At 46.1% G+C, this 22,560-nt stretch overlaps 1 protein-coding gene across 3 annotated transcripts in view; it reads left to right on the top strand.

The window, feature by feature from the left end:
• Positions 1–22,560, top strand: part of MTOR (mechanistic target of rapamycin kinase) — a 393,475-nt gene that overhangs the window by 78,391 nt on the left and 292,524 nt on the right. For all 3 annotated transcript variants that reach the window (XM_088447807.1, XM_088447808.1, XM_088447806.1), the window contains exons 18-21: positions 412–498; positions 7,333–7,500; positions 7,580–7,692; positions 11,022–11,184. In XM_088447807.1, the coding sequence (XP_088303933.1) occupies positions 412–498; positions 7,333–7,500; positions 7,580–7,692; positions 11,022–11,184 (531 nt within the window). The remainder of the gene's footprint in view (positions 1–411; positions 499–7,332; positions 7,501–7,579; positions 7,693–11,021; positions 11,185–22,560) is intronic.

Here is a 22,560-nt window from a genome sequence, read left to right as displayed (position 1 = left end):
TACTTTCTGCATGGACTGTACAAGCATTAATGAGTTGCATAGTGCAATACAGTGATTCTAAGCATACCAGCATGAAGCCAGTTGTGCCCAGAAGCATGGGGGCAACAGCCAGGGCTAGTGACGCTGAGGGTGAAGACTTCAGAGCTGGGCATAAGTGCAGACACTGAGTGGCGGGAAGTAAGCGTTAGAGGTGTGGAAGAAGAAATAGAGAAATAAATGGCATGCATACTGTATATAATAGTGGCAATCCGCTTCCCTTATCCCGAGAATATAATGCATTGTGTCAGAGCAGGCTATGCAGAGCGTGTAATCTTCCTGTGTCTGCACAATGCACGGCCAGGCTGCCTCCAGCTCACCTACTGTTACATTAATCCACATGTCTCAGTCTTTATGGCTTTTCTCCCCCCACAGTTCATGTTCCAGCAGTTGGGGATGTTGGTTTCCTTTGTACGAAGCCATATCCGCCCTTACATGGAGGAGATCTTTGCCTTGATAAGAGTAAGTATGCGGCATTCTGCTTCATCTCATCCGTCTGTGACTAATGTTTTTTACTTTGAGGAAATTCTTTATGTACATTCAACAGAACACAGCATCCTCCTGTATGTTTCACGTCATATGTGTTGGGTATTAATACATGAGCAGTTTATGTAAGCACATTCCCTCTGTATGTCCTAGTAATGACTCTGTACTGTACATGAGCAGTATATGTAATCACATTCCCTCTGTATGTCCTAGTAATGACTCTGTACTACACATGAGTAGTATATGTAAGCACATTCCCTCTGTATGTCCTAGTAATGACTCTGTACTGTACATGAGCAGTATATGTAAGCACATTCCCTCTGTATGTCCTAGTAATGACTCTGTACTGTACATGAGCAGTATATGTAAGCACATTCCCTCTGTATGTCCTAGTAATGACTCTGTACTACACATGAGTAGTATATGTAAGCACATTCCCTCTGTATGTCCTAGTAATGACTCTGTACTGTACATGAGCAGTATATGTAAGCACATTCCCTCTGTATGTCCTAGTAATGACTCTGTACTGTACATGAGCAGTATATGTAAGCACATTCCCTCTGTATGTCCTAGTAATGACTCTGTACTGTACATGAGCAGTATATGTAAGCACATTCCCTCTGTATGTCCTAGTAATGACTCTGTACTACACATGAGCAGTATATGTAAGCACATTCCCTCTGTATGTCCTAGTAATGACTCTGTACTGTACATGAGCAGTATATGTAAGCACATTCCCTCTGTATGTCCTAGTAATGACTCTGTACTACACATGAGCAGTATATGTAAGCACATTCCCTCTGTATGTCCTAGTAATGACTCTGTACTACACATGAGCAGTATATGTAAGCACATTCCCTCTGTATGTCCTAGTAATGACTCTGTACTACACATGAGCAGTATATGTAAGCACATTCCCTCTGTATGTCCTAGTAATGACTCTGTACTGTACATGAGCAGTATATGTAAGCACATTCCCTCTGTATGTCCTAGTAATGACTCTGTACTGTACATGAGCAGTATATGTAAGCACATTCCCTCTGTATGTCCTAGTAATGACTCTGTACTGTACATGAGCAGTATATGTAAGCACATTCCCTCTGTATGTCCTAGTAATGACTCTGTACTACACATGAGCAGTTTATGTAAGCACATTCCCTCTGTATGTCCTAGTAATGACTCTGTACTGTACATGAGCAGTATATGTAAGCACATTCCCTCTGTATGTCCTAGTAATGACTCTGTACTGTACATGAGCAGTATATGTAAGCACATTCCCTCTGTATGTCCTAGTAATGACTCTGTACTGTACATGAGCAGTATATGTAAGCACATTCCCTCTGTATGTCCTAGTAATGACTCTGTACACATGAGCAGTATATGTAAGCACATTCCGTCTGTATGTCCTAGTAATGACTCTGTACTGTACATGAGCAGTATATGTAAGCACATTCCCTCTGTATGTCCTAGTAATGACTCTGTACTATACATGAGTAGTATATGTAATCACATTCCCTCTGTACGTCCTAGTAATGACTCTGTACTATACATGAGTAGTATATGTAATCACATTCCCTCTGTGTGTCCTAGTAATGACTCTGTACTATACATGAGCAGTATATGTAAGCACATTCCCTCTGTATGTCCTCGTAATGACTCTGTACTGTACATGAGCAGTATATGTAATCACATTCCCTCTGTATGTCCTCGTAATGACTCTGTACTGTACATGAGCAGTATATGTAATCACATTCCCTCTGTGTCCTAGTAATGACTCTGTACTGTACATGAGCAGTATATGTAAGCACATTCCCTCTGTATATCCTAGTAATGACTCTGTACTGTACATGAGCAGTATATGTAAGCACATTCCCTCTGTATGTCCTAGTAATGACTCTGTACTGTACATGAGCAGTATATGTAAGCACATTCCCTCTGTATGTCCTAGTAATGACTCTGTACACATGAGCAGTATATGTAAGCACATTCCGTCTGTATGTCCTAGTAATGACTCTGTACTGTACATGAGCAGTATATGTAAGCACATTCCCTCTGTATGTCCTAGTAATGACTCTGTACTGTACATGAGCAGTATATGTAAGCACATTCCCTCTGTATGTCCTAGTAATGACTCTGTACTACACATGAGCAGTATATGTAAGCACATTCCCTCTGTATGTCCTAGTAATGACTCTGTACTACACATGAGCAGTATATGTAAGCACATTCCCTCTGTATGTCCTAGTAATGACTCTGTACTACACATGAGCAGTATATGTAAGCACATTCCCTCTGTATGTCCTAGTAATGACTCTGTACTGTACATGAGCAGTATATGTAAGCACATTCCCTCTGTATGTCCTAGTAATGACTCTGTACTGTACATGAGCAGTATATGTAAGCACATTCCCTCTGTATGTCCTAGTAATGACTCTGTACTGTACATGAGCAGTATATGTAAGCACATTCCCTCTGTATGTCCTAGTAATGACTCTGTACTGTACATGAGCAGTATATGTAAGCACATTCCCTCTGTATGTCCTAGTAATGACTCTGTACTGTACATGAGCAGTATATGTAAGCACATTCCCTCTGTATGTCCTAGTAATGACTCTGTACTGTACATGAGCAGTATATGTAAGCACATTCCCTCTGTATGTCCTAGTAATGACTCTGTACTGTACATGAGCAGTATATGTAAGCACATTCCCTCTGTATGTCCTAGTAATGACTCTGTACACATGAGCAGTATATGTAAGCACATTCCGTCTGTATGTCCTAGTAATGACTCTGTACTACACATGAGCAGTATATGTAAGCACATTCCCTCTGTATGTCCTAGTAATGACTCTGTACTGTACATGAGCAGTATATGTAAGCACATTCCCTCTGTATGTCCTAGTAATGACTCTGTACTGTACATGAGCAGTATATGTAAGCACATTCCCTCTGTATGTCCTAGTAATGACTCTGTACTGTACATGAGCAGTATATGTAAGCACATTCCCTCTGTATGTCCTAGTAATGACTCTGTACTACACATGAGCAGTTTATGTAAGCACATTCCCTCTGTATGTCCTAGTAATGACTCTGTACTGTACATGAGCAGTATATGTAAGCACATTCCCTCTGTATGTCCTAGTAATGACTCTGTACTGTACATGAGCAGTATATGTAAGCACATTCCCTCTGTATGTCCTAGTAATGACTCTGTACTGTACATGAGCAGTATATGTAAGCACATTCCCTCTGTATGTCCTAGTAATGACTCTGTACACATGAGCAGTATATGTAAGCACATTCCGTCTGTATGTCCTAGTAATGACTCTGTACTGTACATGAGCAGTATATGTAAGCACATTCCCTCTGTATGTCCTAGTAATGACTCTGTACTATACATGAGTAGTATATGTAATCACATTCCCTCTGTACGTCCTAGTAATGACTCTGTACTATACATGAGTAGTATATGTAATCACATTCCCTCTGTGTGTCCTAGTAATGACTCTGTACTATACATGAGCAGTATATGTAAGCACATTCCCTCTGTATGTCCTCGTAATGACTCTGTACTGTACATGAGCAGTATATGTAATCACATTCCCTCTGTATGTCCTCGTAATGACTCTGTACTGTACATGAGCAGTATATGTAATCACATTCCCTCTGTGTCCTAGTAATGACTCTGTACTGTACATGAGCAGTATATGTAAGCACATTCCCTCTGTATATCCTAGTAATGACTCTGTACTGTACATGAGCAGTATATGTAAGCACATTCCCTCTGTATGTCCTAGTAATGACTCTGTACTGTACATGAGCAGTATATGTAAGCACATTCCCTCTGTATGTCCTAGTAATGACTCTGTACACATGAGCAGTATATGTAAGCACATTCCGTCTGTATGTCCTAGTAATGACTCTGTACTGTACATGAGCAGTATATGTAAGCACATTCCCTCTGTATGTCCTAGTAATGACTCTGTACTGTACATGAGCAGTATATGTAAGCACATTCCCTCTGTATGTCCTAGTAATGACTCTGTACTACACATGAGCAGTATATGTAAGCACATTCCCTCTGTATGTCCTAGTAATGACTCTGTACTACACATGAGCAGTATATGTAAGCACATTCCCTCTGTATGTCCTAGTAATGACTCTGTACTACACATGAGCAGTATATGTAAGCACATTCCCTCTGTATGTCCTAGTAATGACTCTGTACTGTACATGAGCAGTATATGTAAGCACATTCCCTCTGTATGTCCTAGTAATGACTCTGTACTGTACATGAGCAGTATATGTAAGCACATTCCCTCTGTATGTCCTAGTAATGACTCTGTACTGTACATGAGCAGTATATGTAAGCACATTCCCTCTGTATGTCCTAGTAATGACTCTGTACTGTACATGAGCAGTATATGTAAGCACATTCCCTCTGTATGTCCTAGTAATGACTCTGTACTGTACATGAGCAGTATATGTAAGCACATTCCCTCTGTATGTCCTAGTAATGACTCTGTACTGTACATGAGCAGTATATGTAAGCACATTCCCTCTGTATGTCCTAGTAATGACTCTGTACTGTACATGAGCAGTATATGTAAGCACATTCCCTCTGTATGTCCTAGTAATGACTCTGTACACATGAGCAGTATATGTAAGCACATTCCGTCTGTATGTCCTAGTAATGACTCTGTACTGTACATGAGCAGTATATGTAAGCACATTCCCTCTGTATGTCCTAGTAATGACTCTGTACTATACATGAGTAGTATATGTAATCACATTCCCTCTGTACGTCCTAGTAATGACTCTGTACTATACATGAGTAGTATATGTAATCACATTCCCTCTGTGTGTCCTAGTAATGACTCTGTACTATACATGAGCAGTATATGTAAGCACATTCCCTCTGTATGTCCTCGTAATGACTCTGTACTGTACATGAGCAGTATATGTAATCACATTCCCTCTGTATGTCCTCGTAATGACTCTGTACTGTACATGAGCAGTATATGTAATCACATTCCCTCTGTGTCCTAGTAATGACTCTGTACTGTACATGAGCAGTATATGTAAGCACATTCCCTCTGTATATCCTAGTAATGACTCTGTACTGTACATGAGCAGTATATGTAAGCACATTCCCTCTGTATGTCCTAGTAATGACTCTGTACTACACATGAGCAGAATATGTAATCACATTCCCTCTGTATGTCCTAGTAATGACTCTGTACTGTACATGAGCAGTATATGTAAGCACATTCCCTCTGTATGTCCTAGTAATGACTCTGTACTGTACATGAGCAGTATATGTAAGCACATTCCTTCTGTATGTCCTAGTAATGACTCTGTACTATACATGAGTAGTATATGTAATCACATTCCCTCTGTATGTCCTAGTAATGACTCTGTACTGTACATGAGTAGTATATGTAATCACATTCCCTCTGTGTGTCCTAGTAATGACTCTGTACTATACATGAGCAGCATATGTAAGCACATTCCCTCTGTATGTCCTAGTAATGACTCTGTACTGTACATGAGCAGTATATGTAATCACATTCCCTCTGTATGTCCTCATAATGACTCTGTACTGTACATGAGCAGTATATGTAATCACATTCCCTCTGTATGTCCTAGTAATGACTCTGTACTGTACATGAGCAGTATATGTAAGCACATTCCCTCTGTATATCCTAGTAATGACTCTGTACTGTACATAAGCAGTATATGTAAGCACATTCCCTCTGTATGTCCTAGTAATGACTCTGTACTGTACATGAGCAGTATATGTAATCACATTCCCTCTGTATGTCCTAGTAATGACTCTGTACTGTACATGAGCAGTATATGTAAGCACATTCCCTCTGTATGTCCTAGTAATGACTCTGTACTGTACATGAGCAGTATATGTAAGCACATTCCCTCTGTATGTCCTAGTAATGACTCTGTACTGTACAAGAGCAGTATATGTAAGCACATTCCCTCTGTATGTCCTAGTAATGACTCTGTACTACACATGAGTAGTATATGTAATCACATTCCCTCTGTATGTCCTAGTAATGACTCTGTACTATACATGAGTAGTATATGTAAGCACATTCCCTCTGTATGTCCTAGTAATGACTCTGTACTGTACATGAGCAGTATATGTAAGCACATTCCCTCTGTATGTCCTACTAATGACTCTGTACTGTACAAGAGCAGTATATGTAAGCACATTCCCTCTGTATGTCCTAGTAATGACTCTGTACTACACATGAGCAGTTTATGTAAGCACATTCCCTATGTATGTCCTCGTAATGACTCTGTACTATACATGAGCAGTATATATAATCACATTCCCTCTATGTCCTAGTAATGACTCTGTACTGTACATGAGCAGTATATGTAAGCACATTCCCTATGTATGTCCTAGTAATGACTCTGTACTACACATGATCAGTATATGTAATCACATTCCCTCTGTATGTCCTAGTAATGACTCTGTACTATACATGAGTAGTAAATGTAAGCACATTCCCTCTGTATGTCCTAGTAATGACTCTGTACTGTACATGAGCAGTATATGTAAGCACATTGCCTCTGTATTTCCTAGTAATGACTCTGTACTACACATGAGCAGTATATGTAATCACATTCCCTCTGTGTGTCCTAGTAATGACTCTGTAGTATAGATGAAGCAGCCTTGGAGTATGCCCGCCTGCACTATCACTCATACACATTAGGAAGGAGAGGAAGTAGTATTAGTTTCTGGGGAGCTAGACATTACTCCTTTATCTGCCATTTTGTTTCTCGCAGGATTACTGGACCATGAATAACCCCATACAGAGCACTATTATATTACTCATCGAGCAGATTGTGCTGGCGCTGGGAGGAGAGTTTAAGCTGTACCTGCCGCAGCTCATCCCGCACATGCTGCGCGTCTTCATGCATGATAGCAGCGTTGGCCGCTCCGTCACTATTAAGGTGCGCATAGGGACATTGACCGAACCCAAAATAAATGCTATGATTGTTATACTCTGAGTTTATCTTTCCCTCTCTCCAGCTGCTCAATGCCATCCAAATGTTTGGGGCCAATCTAGACGATTACTTACACCTCCTATTGCCGCCCATAGTTAAGCTGTTTGATGCACCGGACTCTCCCTTACCGGCTCGAAAGTAAGAAAATCACTAATTACTGAACATACCGTTCATGAGATCTGTACCCTATACCAGTTATCACATATGTTCTCCAAGTACACGCACCGCTTCTCCACTACAGTCTAACATGTGCCAGTTATCACATATGTTCTCCAAGTACACGCACCGCTTCTCCACTACTGTCTAACATGTGCCAGTTATCACATACGTTCTCCAAGTACACGCACCGCTTCTCCTCTACTGTCTAACATGTGCCAGTTATCACATATGTTCTCCAAGTACACGCACCGCTTCTCCACTACAGTCTAACATGTGCCAGTTATCACATATGTTCTCCAAGTACACGCACCGCTTCTCCACTACTGTCTAACATGTGCCAGTTATCACATACATTCTCCAAGTACACGCACCGCTTCTCCTCTACTGTCTAACATGTGCCAGTTATCACATATGTTCTCCAAGTACACGCACCGCTTCTCCTCTACTGTTTAACGTGTGCCAGTTATCACATACATTCTCCAAGTACACGCACCGCTTCTCCTCTACTTTCTAACATGTGCCAGTTATCACATACATTCTCCAAGTACACGCACCGCTTCTCCACTACTGTCTAACATGTGCCAGTTATCACATACATTCTCCAAGTACACGCACCGTTTCTCCACTACTGTCTAACATGTGCCAGTTATCACATACATTCTCCAAGTACACGCACCGCTTCTCCTCTACTGTCTAACATGTGCCAGTTATCACATACATTCTCCAAGTACACGCACCGTTTCTCCACTACTGTCTAACATGTGCCAGTTATCACATACATTCTCCAAGTACACGCACCGCTTCTCCACTACTGTCTAACATGTGCCAGTTATCACATACATTCTCCAAGTACACGCACCGCTTCTCCTCTACTGTCTAACATGTGCCAGTTATCACATACATTCTCCAAGTACACGCACCGTTTCTCCACTACTGTCTAACATGTGCCAGTTATCACATACATTCTCCATGTACACGCACCGCTTCTCCACTACTGTCTAACATGTGCCAGTTATCACATACATTCTCCAAGTACACGCACCGTTTCTCCACTACTGTCTAACATGTGCCAGTTATCACATACATTCTCCAAGTACACGCACCGCTTCTCCACTACTGTCTAACATGTGCCAGTTATCACATACATTCTCCAAGTACACGCACCGCTTCTCCTCTACTGTCTAACATGTGCCAGTTATCACATACATTCTCGAAGTACACGCACCGCTTCTCCACTACTGTCTAACATGTGCCAGTTATCACATACATTCTCCAAGTACACGCACCGCTTCCCCACTAGTGTCTAACATGTGCCAGTTATTACATACATTCTCCAATTACACGCACCGCTTCTCCTCTACTGTCTAACATGTGCCAGTTATCACATACATTCTCCAAGTACACGCACCGCTTCTCCACTACTGTCTAACATGTGCCAGTTATCACATACATTCTCCAAGTACACGCACTGCTTCCCCACTACTGTCTAACATGTGCCAGTTATCACATACATTCTCCAAGTACACGCACCGCTCCCCCACTGCTGTCTAACATGTGCCAGTTATCACATACATTCTCCAAGTACACGCACCGCTTCCCCACTAGTGTCTAACATGTGCCAGTTATCACATACATTCTCCAAGTACACGCACCGCTTCTCCTCTACTGTCTAACATGTGCCAGTTATCACATACATTCTCCAAGTACACGCACCGCTCCCCCACTGCTGTCTAACATGTGCCAGTTATCACATACATTCTCCAAGTACACGCACCGCTTCTCCTCTACTGTCTAACATGTGCCAGTTATCACATACATTCTCCAAGTACACGCACCGCTTCTCCTCTACTGTCTAACATGTGCCAGTTATCACATACATTCTCCAAGTACACGCACCGCTTCTCCTCTACTGTCTAACATGTGCCAGTTATCACATACATTCTCCAAGTACACGCACCGCTTCTCCTCTACTGTCTAACATGTGCCAGTTATCACATACATTCTCCAAGTACACGCACCGCTTCTCCTCTACTGTCTAACATGTGCCAGTTATCACATACATTCTCCGAATAAACGCACCGCTTCACGTGACACGCCTGGACTCAGTACACATCAGTAGTACATTCCCACGTGACACGCCTGGACTCAGTACACATCAGTAGTACATTCCCACGTGACACGCCTGGACTCAGTACACATCAGTAGTACATTCCCACGTGACACGCCTGGACTCAGTACACATCAGTAGTACATTCCCACGTGACACGCCTGGACTCAGTACACATCAGTAGTACATTCCCACGTGACACGCCTGGACTCAGTACACATCAGTAGTACATTCCCACGTGACACGCCTGGACTCAGTACACATCAGTAGTACATTCCCACGTGACGCGCCTGGACTCAGTACACATCAGTAGTACATTCCCACGTGACGCGCCTGGACTCAGTACACATCACTAGTGCATTCCCACGTGACACTCCTGCACTCAGTACGCGTCAGTTGTAAATTCCCACGTGACACGCCTGGACTTACTGCAGACTGTCTCATTCCTCTGGCTATCGTGTCTCCCCGTAGGCTGTCAGATTTGGGGGCGCTCTCCATTTCTGATCTTTCATCAGGACAGGGCTGTTCTTCGAACTCATCCTGGTTTCCTTGCGTGTCTGCCGAATAACTATGCCAGACGGTCACGTGGTCTTGTGTCCACACCTGTCTTAGGTTCTATGCCTTTGATACATTTGCCTCACAGGAAGCTTCCTTCGGGCGCCGGGTTCTCCTCTCAGGTCAGGAGTGTTCCCGTCCTTGAACAACTGCTTTGGGGCATCCCCATTGTCTCCCCTGTGGAGCCCTATGGACCCTGAAGAAGAAAAGGAGAGTTATGATAAACTTAACTTTAACTCCCTTTCTTTGAGAGTGTGATTCCTCAGTGTCCCAGTCTCCTTCTCTCCTGTCCTGCTCCTGCCTTGGGCTGGTTACCAGAACTGATTGCCTCAGGCTGTGGCGAGGTATAGGGGGAAGGACCGAAGCGTCCTGGGATAAAAAGCTTTAACTGTTTGTGTCCAGTCCTCCTAACCACCACCTACACCCCCTTGTCTCCCCTCTGGACCCTTTGGTCTTTGAAGAAGGAGAGTTAACAAATGTAAGTTTACCATAGCTTTCCTTTTTAACACATAAAGGATCTTTATATACACATTAACCATGTCCATTTGTCTTCTTTCCGTCCAGGGGAATAATGCCCACTATACATAACAATGGTATATTCTGTAGTATGTGTATATTCTGTTCTACTCTTTCTTCCTTTGCCCAGGGTGGCTCTGGAGACTGTGGATCGATTGACTGAATCTCTAGATTTCACAGACTATGCCTCCAGGATAATCCATCCTATCGTCCGTACACTAGATGTCAGCCCTGAGCTGAGACAGAGCGCCATGGACACGCTTTCCTCGTTAGTCTTCCAGCTGGGCAAGAAGGTACAGTTACAAAATGGTCTATAACAATCCTTACTAAGAAAGGCACAATGGTTCTATCATCTCTCCAATTTGAGCAAAATAGAAATGTGATTTACCAGGCACAGTGCCGGAGAGCCTCGCTGCCCGGGTCACAGTGTCTTCTAACTCCTACTGGGACTGAGCTTCAGGTGAGCGTAAAGCTCTCCTGGTCGGGACCTGTGATGAGTTTGGCCTGAGCAGAAGATCTCCTGGCTCGGACCAGTCACCGTATTGCAGGAGTTGGAGGATCAGTGCAGGAAGTGAAACTTATAAAAACAACATTTCTACTTCAGGGTCCATAGGGGTACACAGGGTGACCTTGGGGTATAGCTGGATCCTGGATCCTCGGGCACCACGGAGTTAAAGCTTTTAGCTGCTCCCAGGATGCACTTGGGTCCAACCTCCCCTATACCCCGCCCCCGAGCCACAGGCACCTCAGTTTTAGATGGTGCCCGTCCGGAGTCGGGTCACCCTGCGGGGGGGGCTGCAGGAGCAGCCCCCTAAAGCTTTTTATTTAACTAGGTTAAATTTATTTTTACACTAGTTTTGTTCTCCAGAGCGGCAGCGCTGGGCTGTCTGTACAGACGCCCACGCTGCCGCTCCTTCTCCCTGCTGGCGCCGCGACGCCAGCACTGAACTGGGGATCGCGGCGGGGGAAGCCAGAGTCTGTACTAGCCGGACTCTGGTTTCCCCCGGGACTGCTGCCGGAAGACGCCGGGGAGATCAGGTAAGCCGCGCACCGCTGATTAGCGGCGGTGCGCGGGTTCCTTTTAAATGCAGTCCCATGCCCCCGGTCTAGGGGACAGACCGGGGGTGCTAGCGGTGGCGGCGGGCCCCCCCTCCAGCGGAGGCATACCCCGCCAGACCACTAGACCACCAGTGTTAATATCGCGGCAAGCGGGATGCCGGCAACCCGGGGGTTAAATATGCTAGCCAGGGGAGGAAGCCTTCCCTGTCAGCGCCTCCTCCCCTCAGCTCAGCGCGCCTTTCAGCTCGGAGTCTGGCGTCGCTGAGCTGCAGCTACTCGGCCACTCCTCCTCTGAGGTCTCCAGCGGCCATTTTCTCTGTGGCAGCGTGGATACTCTCAGGGAGCAGGCGGACCGGTCCCCCTGTGTACCTCTCCCCTGCAGAAGGACAGTGTACACAGCGCTATAGCCCTCCCAGACACTGAATCTGGGAGGTTGATTGTAGTGGAAAGGTGCAGTGAGTATATCTTCCTGCATGGTATGTGACTTTTGCTAGTGCTGCCTGTCTGTGTCTTTTTTCTACTTACTGTCAGCCTGTAACTATCCCTTTCCTTCTCCTACAAGCCCTACAGGTGTGCGGGGGAAGGGTGTTTCTACTGACCTCACCTATATAGATCACGTATTTGTGAGGTCCGTCACATACAGTTGTGTGCTACACGGTGCCATATTGTGGGCTGTTGTTCAGCACACTGGTGAGTGCGCACGTTTTCTTCCTAAGTCATGTCTGAGGAGGAGATTGAGCACTCCGGGGCTCCGGTATTGTTCTCCTGCAGGCGCTGTTCTGCAGGAGTGGATAGGGAGGATTTGTCACAGGACGGCCTGTGCGGACGGTGCCAGGCGGTACCTGGTACGTCTAAACCTCACATTTCGCAGGAGCCACCATGGGCGATGTTTTCCCAGGTGCTGGTGTCCATCGCGGACCGTCTGTCGGTCCCGACTGCCGCCCCTACTAGGGCGTTGCCCCAGCCTGCCATCCCCCATTCCCCGGGTGTCCCACAATTATTGCAGACTCCCCCGGGGTCTCAGCCTGTTGGTCCCTATGCGGGGTTGCCAATGTATATTCAGTCCACCCCTGTGGCACAGCCGGCTGTGGTGCCGTTTCAGGCTCCTGTGACAGCCCCTCCACCCTGGGTGGATGCGCTTTCCCACACTGTCCAAGATTTGGCGGCAGCATCTTCGGCTTTTCAGTCGATGTTGCGCAGTGACGTGCCCTCCAGGGCGTCTAAACGCTCAGTCATGGCACAGGCTGCGCATCTTTCGGATTCTGAGGGGTTCTCGGATGATGGTGAGGTACAGGATGACTCAGCCTCAGATGCCTCAGTCCAGGAGGTAGACACTAAGTCTTCCATCAATGTGCGGGCTCTGGTTAAGGCGGTGCGGGCTATTCTTCTGATTGAGGATGAGGCACCCGCTCCCAAGTCAAGGTATCCTAGTTTTAAAAAGGCTAAGGTTACTTCTACAGCGTTCCCCTTGTCTGATCAGTTGACTGATCACATGGCGGTGGCCTGGCAGACGCCCAGTAAGCGTTTCCTGCCACAGAAACGCTTGGCGTCCAATTATCCATTCCCGGAAGCGCATTGTAAGAAATGGGAAACTCCGCCTGCAGTCGATTCCCATGTAACACGCCTCATCAGGAGTGCTACTTTGCCATTGCCGTCTATATCCTCGCTGAAGGATCCTACGGACAGGAAGGTGGAGACTTGTCTAAAGTCTATTTATTCTCTCTCAGGGGCTGTAGCCCGGCCGTCCATGGCCATCTCCTGGGTGGCCAAGGCCATTGAGGGGTGGGCCAACGCCTTGGAGGACACGTTTACGGATGAATCTCCGGACGTACAGAGGGCGTTGTTAGGACAGATGAGAGATGCCGCCTCCTACATTGGAGAAGCATCTTTGGATGCTAGCCTGTTGACCTCTAGGGTTTCGTCGGCAGCAGTGTCTGCTCGTAGATCCTTGTGGTTGCGGTCTTGGAGAGCAGACGCGGATTCAAAGAAAGGCTTGGAGGCCTTACCTTTTAATGGGGAATTACTATTTGGTCCGGACCTGGACAAAATAGTAGATACCCTGGCAAAATCCAAGTCAGCCTTCCTCCCTTCAGCTACTACACCTGCTAAGGTCCGGAGCTCGGCGTTTCGTTCCTTTCGGGTTCAGGGCAAGGCAAAGGGTCAGTCCTTCCCGAGGCAGTCCGCACCCAAGACCGCCTCAAAGCCAAAGAAGCAAGCCTGGAGTGCTAGGCGCCCTTCTTCCAAGCCAGAAGATAAGCCTTCTGCGTGATGGGACGGGCCTCCCTCTGGGGGACCCCAGAGTGGGAGGCCGACTTCTTCAATTCGCCCAGTGCTGGCACAATACCACCACGGATGCCTGGGTGCGAGAAGTGGTCTCCCAGGGGTACGCCCTGTCTTTTCGGCACAGGCCGCCTTGCCAGTTTTTTTACACAAGTCCTTCTCAGGACAAAACCAAGGCCTTGCAGGTTCAGGAAGCCATAGAGGCCTTGCTGACGGCGGGGGTCATTATACCCGTACCACAGTCTCAACGTGGGATGGGGTATTACTCTACGCTGTTTCTGGTGCAGAAACCCAATGGCTCTCATCGCCCCATCCTCAATTTGAAGTCCCTGAACAGGTTTCTCAGGGTTCCCAAATTCAGGATGGAAACTTTGCGTTCCATCATACTGGCGATGGAACCGGGGGATTATATGGTCTCCCTGGATATCCAGGACGCCTACCTCCATGTGCCTATAGCAACATCGCACCAACGGTTTCTGCGGTTTGCTATTCTCCACAACCACTACCAATTCAGGGCTCTACCCTTTGGTCTCTCCACGGCACCAAGGGTATTTACCAAGGTGATGGCGGTCATGGCGGCTCACCTTCGGAGCCAGGGGATACGGTTGCTACCGTATCTAGACGACCTCCTCTTGCTGGCAAGCTCCCCGGAGGTACTGATCCAGCATCTCCACCTGACGGTCGCTTGTCTACAGGCGCACGGCTGGTTGATCAACTGGAAGAAATCCTCCCTCATCCCATCACAACGGATGGTTCATTTGGGGGCCCTGCTGGACTCTCGTCAGCAACGGATTTTTCTGACTCCAGAGAAGGTCTCCTCCTTACAGCTGCGGATTCACAGTTGTCTGAGCAGTGGCAGAGTGTCGGTGCACTCAGCGATGAGAGTTTTGGGGTCCATGGTGTCGGCATTCGACATGGTGGAGTTTGCCCAGTTCCATTCCAGGCCCCTGCAGGGGCTGATTCTTTCAGAATGGAACGGATTGCCACACAGGATCCGCTCTCAGATGCTGGTGTTGTCCTCGGAGGTGCGTCTGTCCCTAGCCTGGTGGCTGCAGACAGCGCATCTCCTGGAGGGGCGCCCCTTTTGGATCCCGGAATGGGTTCTGCTCACGACAGATGCCAGTCTCCGGGGTTGGGGGGCGGTGACAGGCTCCTTGTCACTTCAGGGTCGTTGGTCGGCGGAGGAAGCGATTCTTCCCATCAACATCCTGGAACTGCGGGCAGTATACAGAGCCCTGCAGTCGTCCGGCACCGCTCTTCACGGAAGGGCCGTTCAGGTGCAGTCAGACAACGCCACCACGGTGGCGTACATCAATCACCAGGGAGGGACTCGCAGTCGAGCTGCGATGTCGGAGGTGTCCCGCGTCCTGGCTTGGGCGGAGCGCTATCTTCCAGCTCTCTCGGCAGTTTTCATCCCAGGAGTCCTCAATTGGGAGGCAGACTTCCTCAGCCGTTACGATGTGCATCCCGGGGAATGGTCGCTTCATCCAGAGGTATTCCAACTACTCGTGGACAAGTGGGGGCTGCCAGAACTGGACCTGATGGCGTCCCGTTACAATCACAAGCTGCCTGTGTACGGGTCAAGGACAAGGGACGCAGGCGCAAGTCTGATAGACGCGCTGTCGGTGAAATGGCTGTTTCAACTGGCTTACTTGTTCCCTCCGATATCTCTGCTGCCTCGGGTCCTGCGCAAGTTCAAACAGGACGGAGGCACACTGATCCTGGTGGCCCCAGCGTGGCCCAGAAGGCCGTGGTACTCCGATCTGCGGAGCCTGTCCATCGACGCTCCGTACCTCCTACCTCAACGGCGGGACCTGTTGTCTCAGGGGCCCTGTCTTCACCCGGATCTGGGTCGACTATCTTTGACGGCGTGGCTCTTGAGACAGCCGTCCTGAGGTCTCGGGGCTTTTCTAGCTCCGTTATTACCACCATGCTGAGGGCGCGCAAGCCTGCTTCCGCGAGGATCTATCACAGAGTGTGGCACACTTACTTTCAGTGGTGCGAGGCCAGAAACTATGATCCCCAGGTGTTCCGAGTTTCGCGTATTCTGGCTTTCCTTCAGTCCGGTTTGGATTTAGGATTACGTCTTTCTTCACTGAAGGTACACGTGTCTGGTCTGTCGGTGTGGTTCCAGCGCAGGATCGCTGCTATGCCGGACGTACACACCTTTTTCCAGGGTGTTTTGAGAATCCAGCCTCCCTTTGTGCCACCTGTGGCCCCGTGGGATTTGGCGGTGGTTCTTAGGGCCTTACAGGGTCCTCCTTTTGAGCCCTTGGAGTCAGTGGAGCTCAAGTGGCTAACTTTTAAAACTGTTTTCCTCTTGGCAATTGCTTCTGCCAGGAGGGTTTCAGATTTGGGGGCGCTTTCTTGTCGTCCCCCTTTTCTGATTTTTCATCAGGACAGAGCGGTGCTTCGCACTCGTCCTGATTTCCTGCCTAAGGTGGTTTCCAGGTTCCACATTAATCAGGAAATTGTTGTACCAGCCTTTCAGTCACCTGATATTTCGGCTGGGGAGACTTCCTTAGACGTTGTCCGGGCACTCCAGGTTTATGTGGACTGGACTAGTTCTGTGAGGAAGTCGGATTCTTTGTTTATCCTCTTTGGTTTTCACAAGAGGGGTTGGCCTGCCAACAAACAGACTCTAGCCCGTTGGCTTCGTTCTGTTATTATTGAGGCTTATATGCAGGAGGGTTTACCTGTTCCAGCCTCTGTTAAGGCTCATTCCACTCGGTCCGTGGGCCCTTCTTGGGCTGCTAGCCGTGGCGCCTCTGCTGTTCAGCTCTGTAAGGCGGCCACCTGGTCTTCCATTCAGACCTTTTTGAGGTTCTATGCGTTTGACACCTTTGCCTCTCAGGATGCATCCTTTGGGCGCCGGGTTCTCCTATCAGCACAGGAGCGTCCCCGCCCTTAGTTGGACTGCTTTGGGACATCCCCAAGGTCACCCTGTGGACCCCTATGGACCCTGAAGTAGAAAACAAGAGATATGGTAAGAACTTACCTTTGTTATCTCTGTTTCTACGAAGTCCATAGGGTCCACAGGGCACCCGCCCTGACGCACCTGGCTTCATATGGGCTCTGTGACTGGTCACCGGTTTTCCGTCTCCCATTTCTGTGAGTATGGTTCTTGTGTGTTCCAGTCTTCCTTCTCTCTGTTTCGTCTCCTCCTCCGGCCTGGGCTGCTTACCAACTGAGGTGCCTGTGGCTCGGGGGCGGGGTATAGGGGAGGTTGGACCAAAGTGCATCCTGGGAGCAGCTAAAAGCTTTAACTCCGTGGTGCCCGAGGATCCAGGATCCAGCTATACCCCAAGGTCACCCTGTGGACCCTATGGACTTCGTAGAAACAGAGATAACAAAGGTAAGTTCTTACCATATCTCTTGTTTTTTAGCTGGATAACGAACACTAAAATTTCAAGCAAAGATCCAGGTTGTGTATATGTGGATGTTATACAATGTCTATTCACTTTGTATCATTTTGCAGTTTAGGGGTTGTGCCTGCGAGTCAGTGCAGCTATAGGCACTTGTAGTGGACGTGAAGGAAAGTTGAACCCTGCAGTTTCCCAGTTGCTCCTTCTCAGAGACTGAAGTGGCTCTTGTAGGGATAGTAAATGCTGTCAGATCTTCCCTTGTTGGTGGTTACAGACGAATGTGTAACTCGTCACTGGTGACCCAGGATTTTGGATGATTTGGTGGTGTACCTATCACCATATGAAGAGGAGGGCATAATCAGAGATAATGGGAAACAGGGCTGTATCAGACTAGTCACTTTTAGTGATAATTACTTAGGGAAAGTTTTCATTCCCAATAATCGTCATTGCAGCAGTGAGAAACTCATTAATGACATTTGTTAAATCCACACCACAAAATAATGCTTTCCATTCATTTATCACAGTGCACACACACAATTTACAGCATAGATAGCATACATCCATATTGATTTCATACGTATGGCAATTTATTCTGACATCATAAAGTTGCACAAATCCTGTTACAGCAGCAGATAAGGTTATATTGGAAATATATAAGGAAGATCCGCACTGACACATTCGCCTATCAGTAATCAATCTCCAATAGTATCCAGAACCTTATCTGCAAAACTTATATGGTATCTCCAAATATTCATAGTGAAAGCAGGCTGGTCAAAAAACAGTATAAATATGTGTAAGAATAAGTACGAGTGAGACACATAAGTGTCCCCCACTAATGCTTTCACCTGTTGTACAATACAAAGTATTGGACGGGTGATGAGAGAGTGGGGAGACTAGTGTCTGGGGAAAATAAAGTACAGTGGTGGGCTGTTAAGGATCTTTGTAGTAGACGTCAGATGACCCCGATGCCCATCGGTATTACAAGGATCAAATGCACCCAGTTCAGTCAGGCCAACACCCAAAGAAAGAAATGAAGTATTTTACCTGTGGAGAGGCCATAGAAACACCCAACGCGTTTCATCTCTACAGACTTTCTCAGGGGTGTATTATATAGTGGCTTTCAGTTCACTTAATTTTGCTCCAATGTGTTTTCCTCTCAGTATCTGACAGGAGAGCCTGTGATAAGGTCCATTTGAGTCCATAAGAAAGAATTGCTGGTCTGGTCAATTTGGGAAAATTCTAATTGATTAGAAGCCTTTAATAAATTCTGGAGGCATTGTTATGAGGAACAATGTGGAAAACACATTTGAGCAAAATGAGGTGAAATGAAAGCCACTATAAACTCCTCCCCTGAGGAAGTCGCTAGAGATGAAACGCGTTGGATGGACAAGGCTGCTGTGACCCAAAAGTTGATGACTTGGTGTCAATAACCTCATACCTCTAAGGGGGGGAGATAGCAAGTCTGTAACATCCAACCACATAAGGCCACATTTGCTTTTTATAAAGCTGATTTATGGATTTTATTGATGTTTTAAAAATCTTAAAATGTGTAAAGGAATTTTATAGTGATTGTGTAATTGGGTGAACTGTGGAAGAAAGTATCTGTGTAACATCAAGAAGACTTGATCACAAATATATTTTGGCCTCTATTCACCACCACAATGATTTTGAAATGAAACAAACAAGATGTGCTTTACCTGCGGACTTTAAGATTTAATTTGAGGTTAATTACATCCAAATCGGGTGAACGGTGTAGGAATTACAACGGTTTCTATATGTGTCTCCCACTTTTTAAGGGGACAAAAGTAATGGGACTATCAACTCAAAAGTTATTTCATGGACAGGTGTGGGCTATTCCCTCATTATTTCATTATCAATTAAGCAGGTAAAAGGTCTGGAGTTGATTCTAGGTGTGACATTTGCATTTGGAATCAGTTGCTGTCGACTCTCAATATGAGATCCAACGAGCTGTCACTATCAGTGAAGCCATCATTAGGCTGAAAAATCAAAGCAAACCCATCAGAGAGATAGCAAAAATATTAGGTGTGGCAAAATCAACTGTTTGGAACATTCTTAAAATGAAAGAACGCACCGGAGAGCTCAGCAACACCAAAAGACCCGGAAGACAACGGAAAACAACTATGGATGACAGAAGAATTATTTCCCTGGTGAAGAAAAACCCCTTCACAACAGTTGGCCAAATCAAGAACACTCTCCAGGAGGTAGGTGTATATGTATCAAAGTCAACAATCAAGAGAAGACTTCACAAGAGTGAATATAGAGGGTTCACCACAAGATGTAAACCATTGGTGAGCCACAAAAACAGGAAGACCAGATTAGAGTTTGCCAAACAGCATCTAAAAAAGCCATTACAGTTCTGGAACAACATCCTATGGACAGATGGGACAAAGATCAACTTGTACCAGAGTGATGGGAAGAGAAGAGTATGGAGAAGGAAAGGAACTGCTCGTGATCCAAAACATACCACTTCATCATTGAAGCATGGAGGTGGTAGTGTCATGGCGTGGGCATGTATGGCTGCCAATGGAACTGGTTCCCTTGTATTTTTTGATGATGTGACTGCTGACAAAAGCAGCAGAATGAATTCTGAAGTGTTTCGGGCAATATTATATGCTCATATTCAGTCAAATGCTTCTGAACTCATTGGACGGCGCTTCACAATGCAGATGGACAATGACCCGAAGCATACTGCAAAAGCAACCAAAGAGTTTTTAAGGCTAAAAAGTGGAATGTTATGCAATGGCCAAGTCAATCCCCTGACCTGAATCCGATTGAGCATGCATTTCACTTGATGAAGACAAAACTGAAGGGAAAATGCCCCAAGAACAAGCAGGAACTGAAGACATTTGCAGTAGAGGCCTAATATAATTAATTAATTAATATAATATTAATATATACACTCTCATACATATGCTAGAGGGTTCTTGGGTGTGCCAGATACTACTCCTTTGTATATGTCTAATGACTTCAATAATACAGTACCTATAATATAATATAATATATATATATATATATGTATATATATATATATATATATTTTTTTTTTTATATATATATAGGTATAAATCTGCTGGCGCTCAGTTTAGTATATAACAACAACACTACCAGTAATGATGGCACTCAGGGATAGCCGTCAGGATGTCCTGTAGAGCTTTGAAATTGTTGATTACAAATAAAGGGTGTAGTTATTTGTACTATTGTATATAGATATACAGCAATGTAACGGCAGGAATAGATGATAGGAGATGGGGATAGTCCCGGCAGCTCTGTACAGTCCCTCTGGGGGAAGTTACTGTTGTACACCTTGTATATAGATATACAGCAATGTAACGGCAGGAATAGGAGATAGGCATAGTCCCGGCAGCTCTATGCAGTCCCTCTGGGGGAAGTTACTGTTGTACACCTTGTATATAGATATACTGCAATGTAACGGCAGGAATAGGAGATAGGCATAGTCCTGGCAGCTCTGTACAGTCCCTCTGGGGGAAGTTACTGTTGTACACCTTGTATATAGATATACTGCAATGTAACGGCAGGAATAGATGATAGGAGATGGGCATAGTCCTGGCAGCTCTGTACAGTCCCTCTGGGGGAAGTTACTGTTGTACACCTTGTATATAGATATACTGCAATGTAACGGCAGGAATAGATGATAGGAGATGGGGATAGTCCCGGCAGCTCTGTGTAGTCCCTCTGGGGGAAGTTTCTGTTGTACACCTTGTATATAGATATACAGCAATGTAACGGCAGGAATAGATGATAGGAGATGGGGATAGTCCCGGCAGCTCTGTGCAGTCCCTCTGGGGGAAGTTTCTGTTGTACACCTTGTATATAGATATACTGCAATGTAACGGCAGGAATAGGAGATAGGCATAGTCCCGGCAGCTCTGTGCAGTCCCTCTGGGGGAAGTTTCTGTTGTACACCTTGTATATAGATATACAGCAATGTAACGGCAGGAATAGGAGATAGGCATAGTCCCGGCAGCTCTGTACAGTCCCTCTGGGGGAAGTTTCTGTTGTACACCTTGTATATAGATATACTGCAATGTAACGGCAGGAATAGGAGATAGGCATAGTCCCGGCAGCTCTATGCAGTCCCTCTGGGGGAAGTTACTGTTGTCCACCTTGTATATAGATATACTGCAATGTAACGGCAGGAATAGGAGATGGGGCTAGTCCCGGCAGCTCTGTACAGTCCCTCTGGGGGAAGTTTCTGTTGTCCACCTTGTATATAGATATACTGCAATGTAACAGCAGGAATAGGAGATGGGGCTAGTCCCGGCAGCTCTGTACAGTCCCTCTGGGGGAAGTTTCTGTTGTACACCTTGTATATAGATATACAGCAATGTAACGGCAGGAATAGATGATAGGAGATGGGGATAGTCCCGGCAGCTCTGTACAGTCCCTCTGGGGGAAGTTACTGTTGTACACCTTGTATATAGATATACAGCAATGTAACGGCAGGAATAGGAGATAGGCATAGTCCCGGCAGCTCTATGCAGTCCCTCTGGGGGAAGTTTCTGTTGTACACCTTGTATATAGATATACTGCAATGTAACGGCAGGAATAGGAGATAGGCATAGTCCTGGCAGCTCTGTACAGTCCATCTGGGGGAAGTTACTGTTGTACACCTTGTATATAGATATACTGCAATGTAACGGCAGGAATAGATGATAGGAGATGGGGATAGTCCCGGCAGCTCTGTGTAGTCCCTCTGGGGGAAGTTTCTGTTGTACACCTTGTATATAGATATACAGCAATGTAACGGCAGGAATAGATGATAGGAGATGGGGATAGTCCCGGCAGCTCTGTGCAGTCCCTCTGGGGGAAGTTTCTGTTGTACACCTTGTATATAGATATACTGCAATGTAACGGCAGGAATAGGAGATAGGCATAGTCCCGGCAGCTCTATGCAGTCCCTCTGGGGGAAGTTTCTGTTGTCCA

Source organism: Taudactylus pleione, unplaced genomic scaffold (genome assembly GCF_031769625.1).
Source record: "Taudactylus pleione unplaced genomic scaffold, aTauple2 ptg000441l, whole genome shotgun sequence".
In the NCBI taxonomy this organism is placed as follows: domain Eukaryota; kingdom Metazoa; phylum Chordata; class Amphibia; order Anura; family Myobatrachidae; genus Taudactylus; species Taudactylus pleione.
Note: the sequence above shows the minus strand (reverse complement) of the source record. Positions and strands in the feature narration are given on the sequence as shown.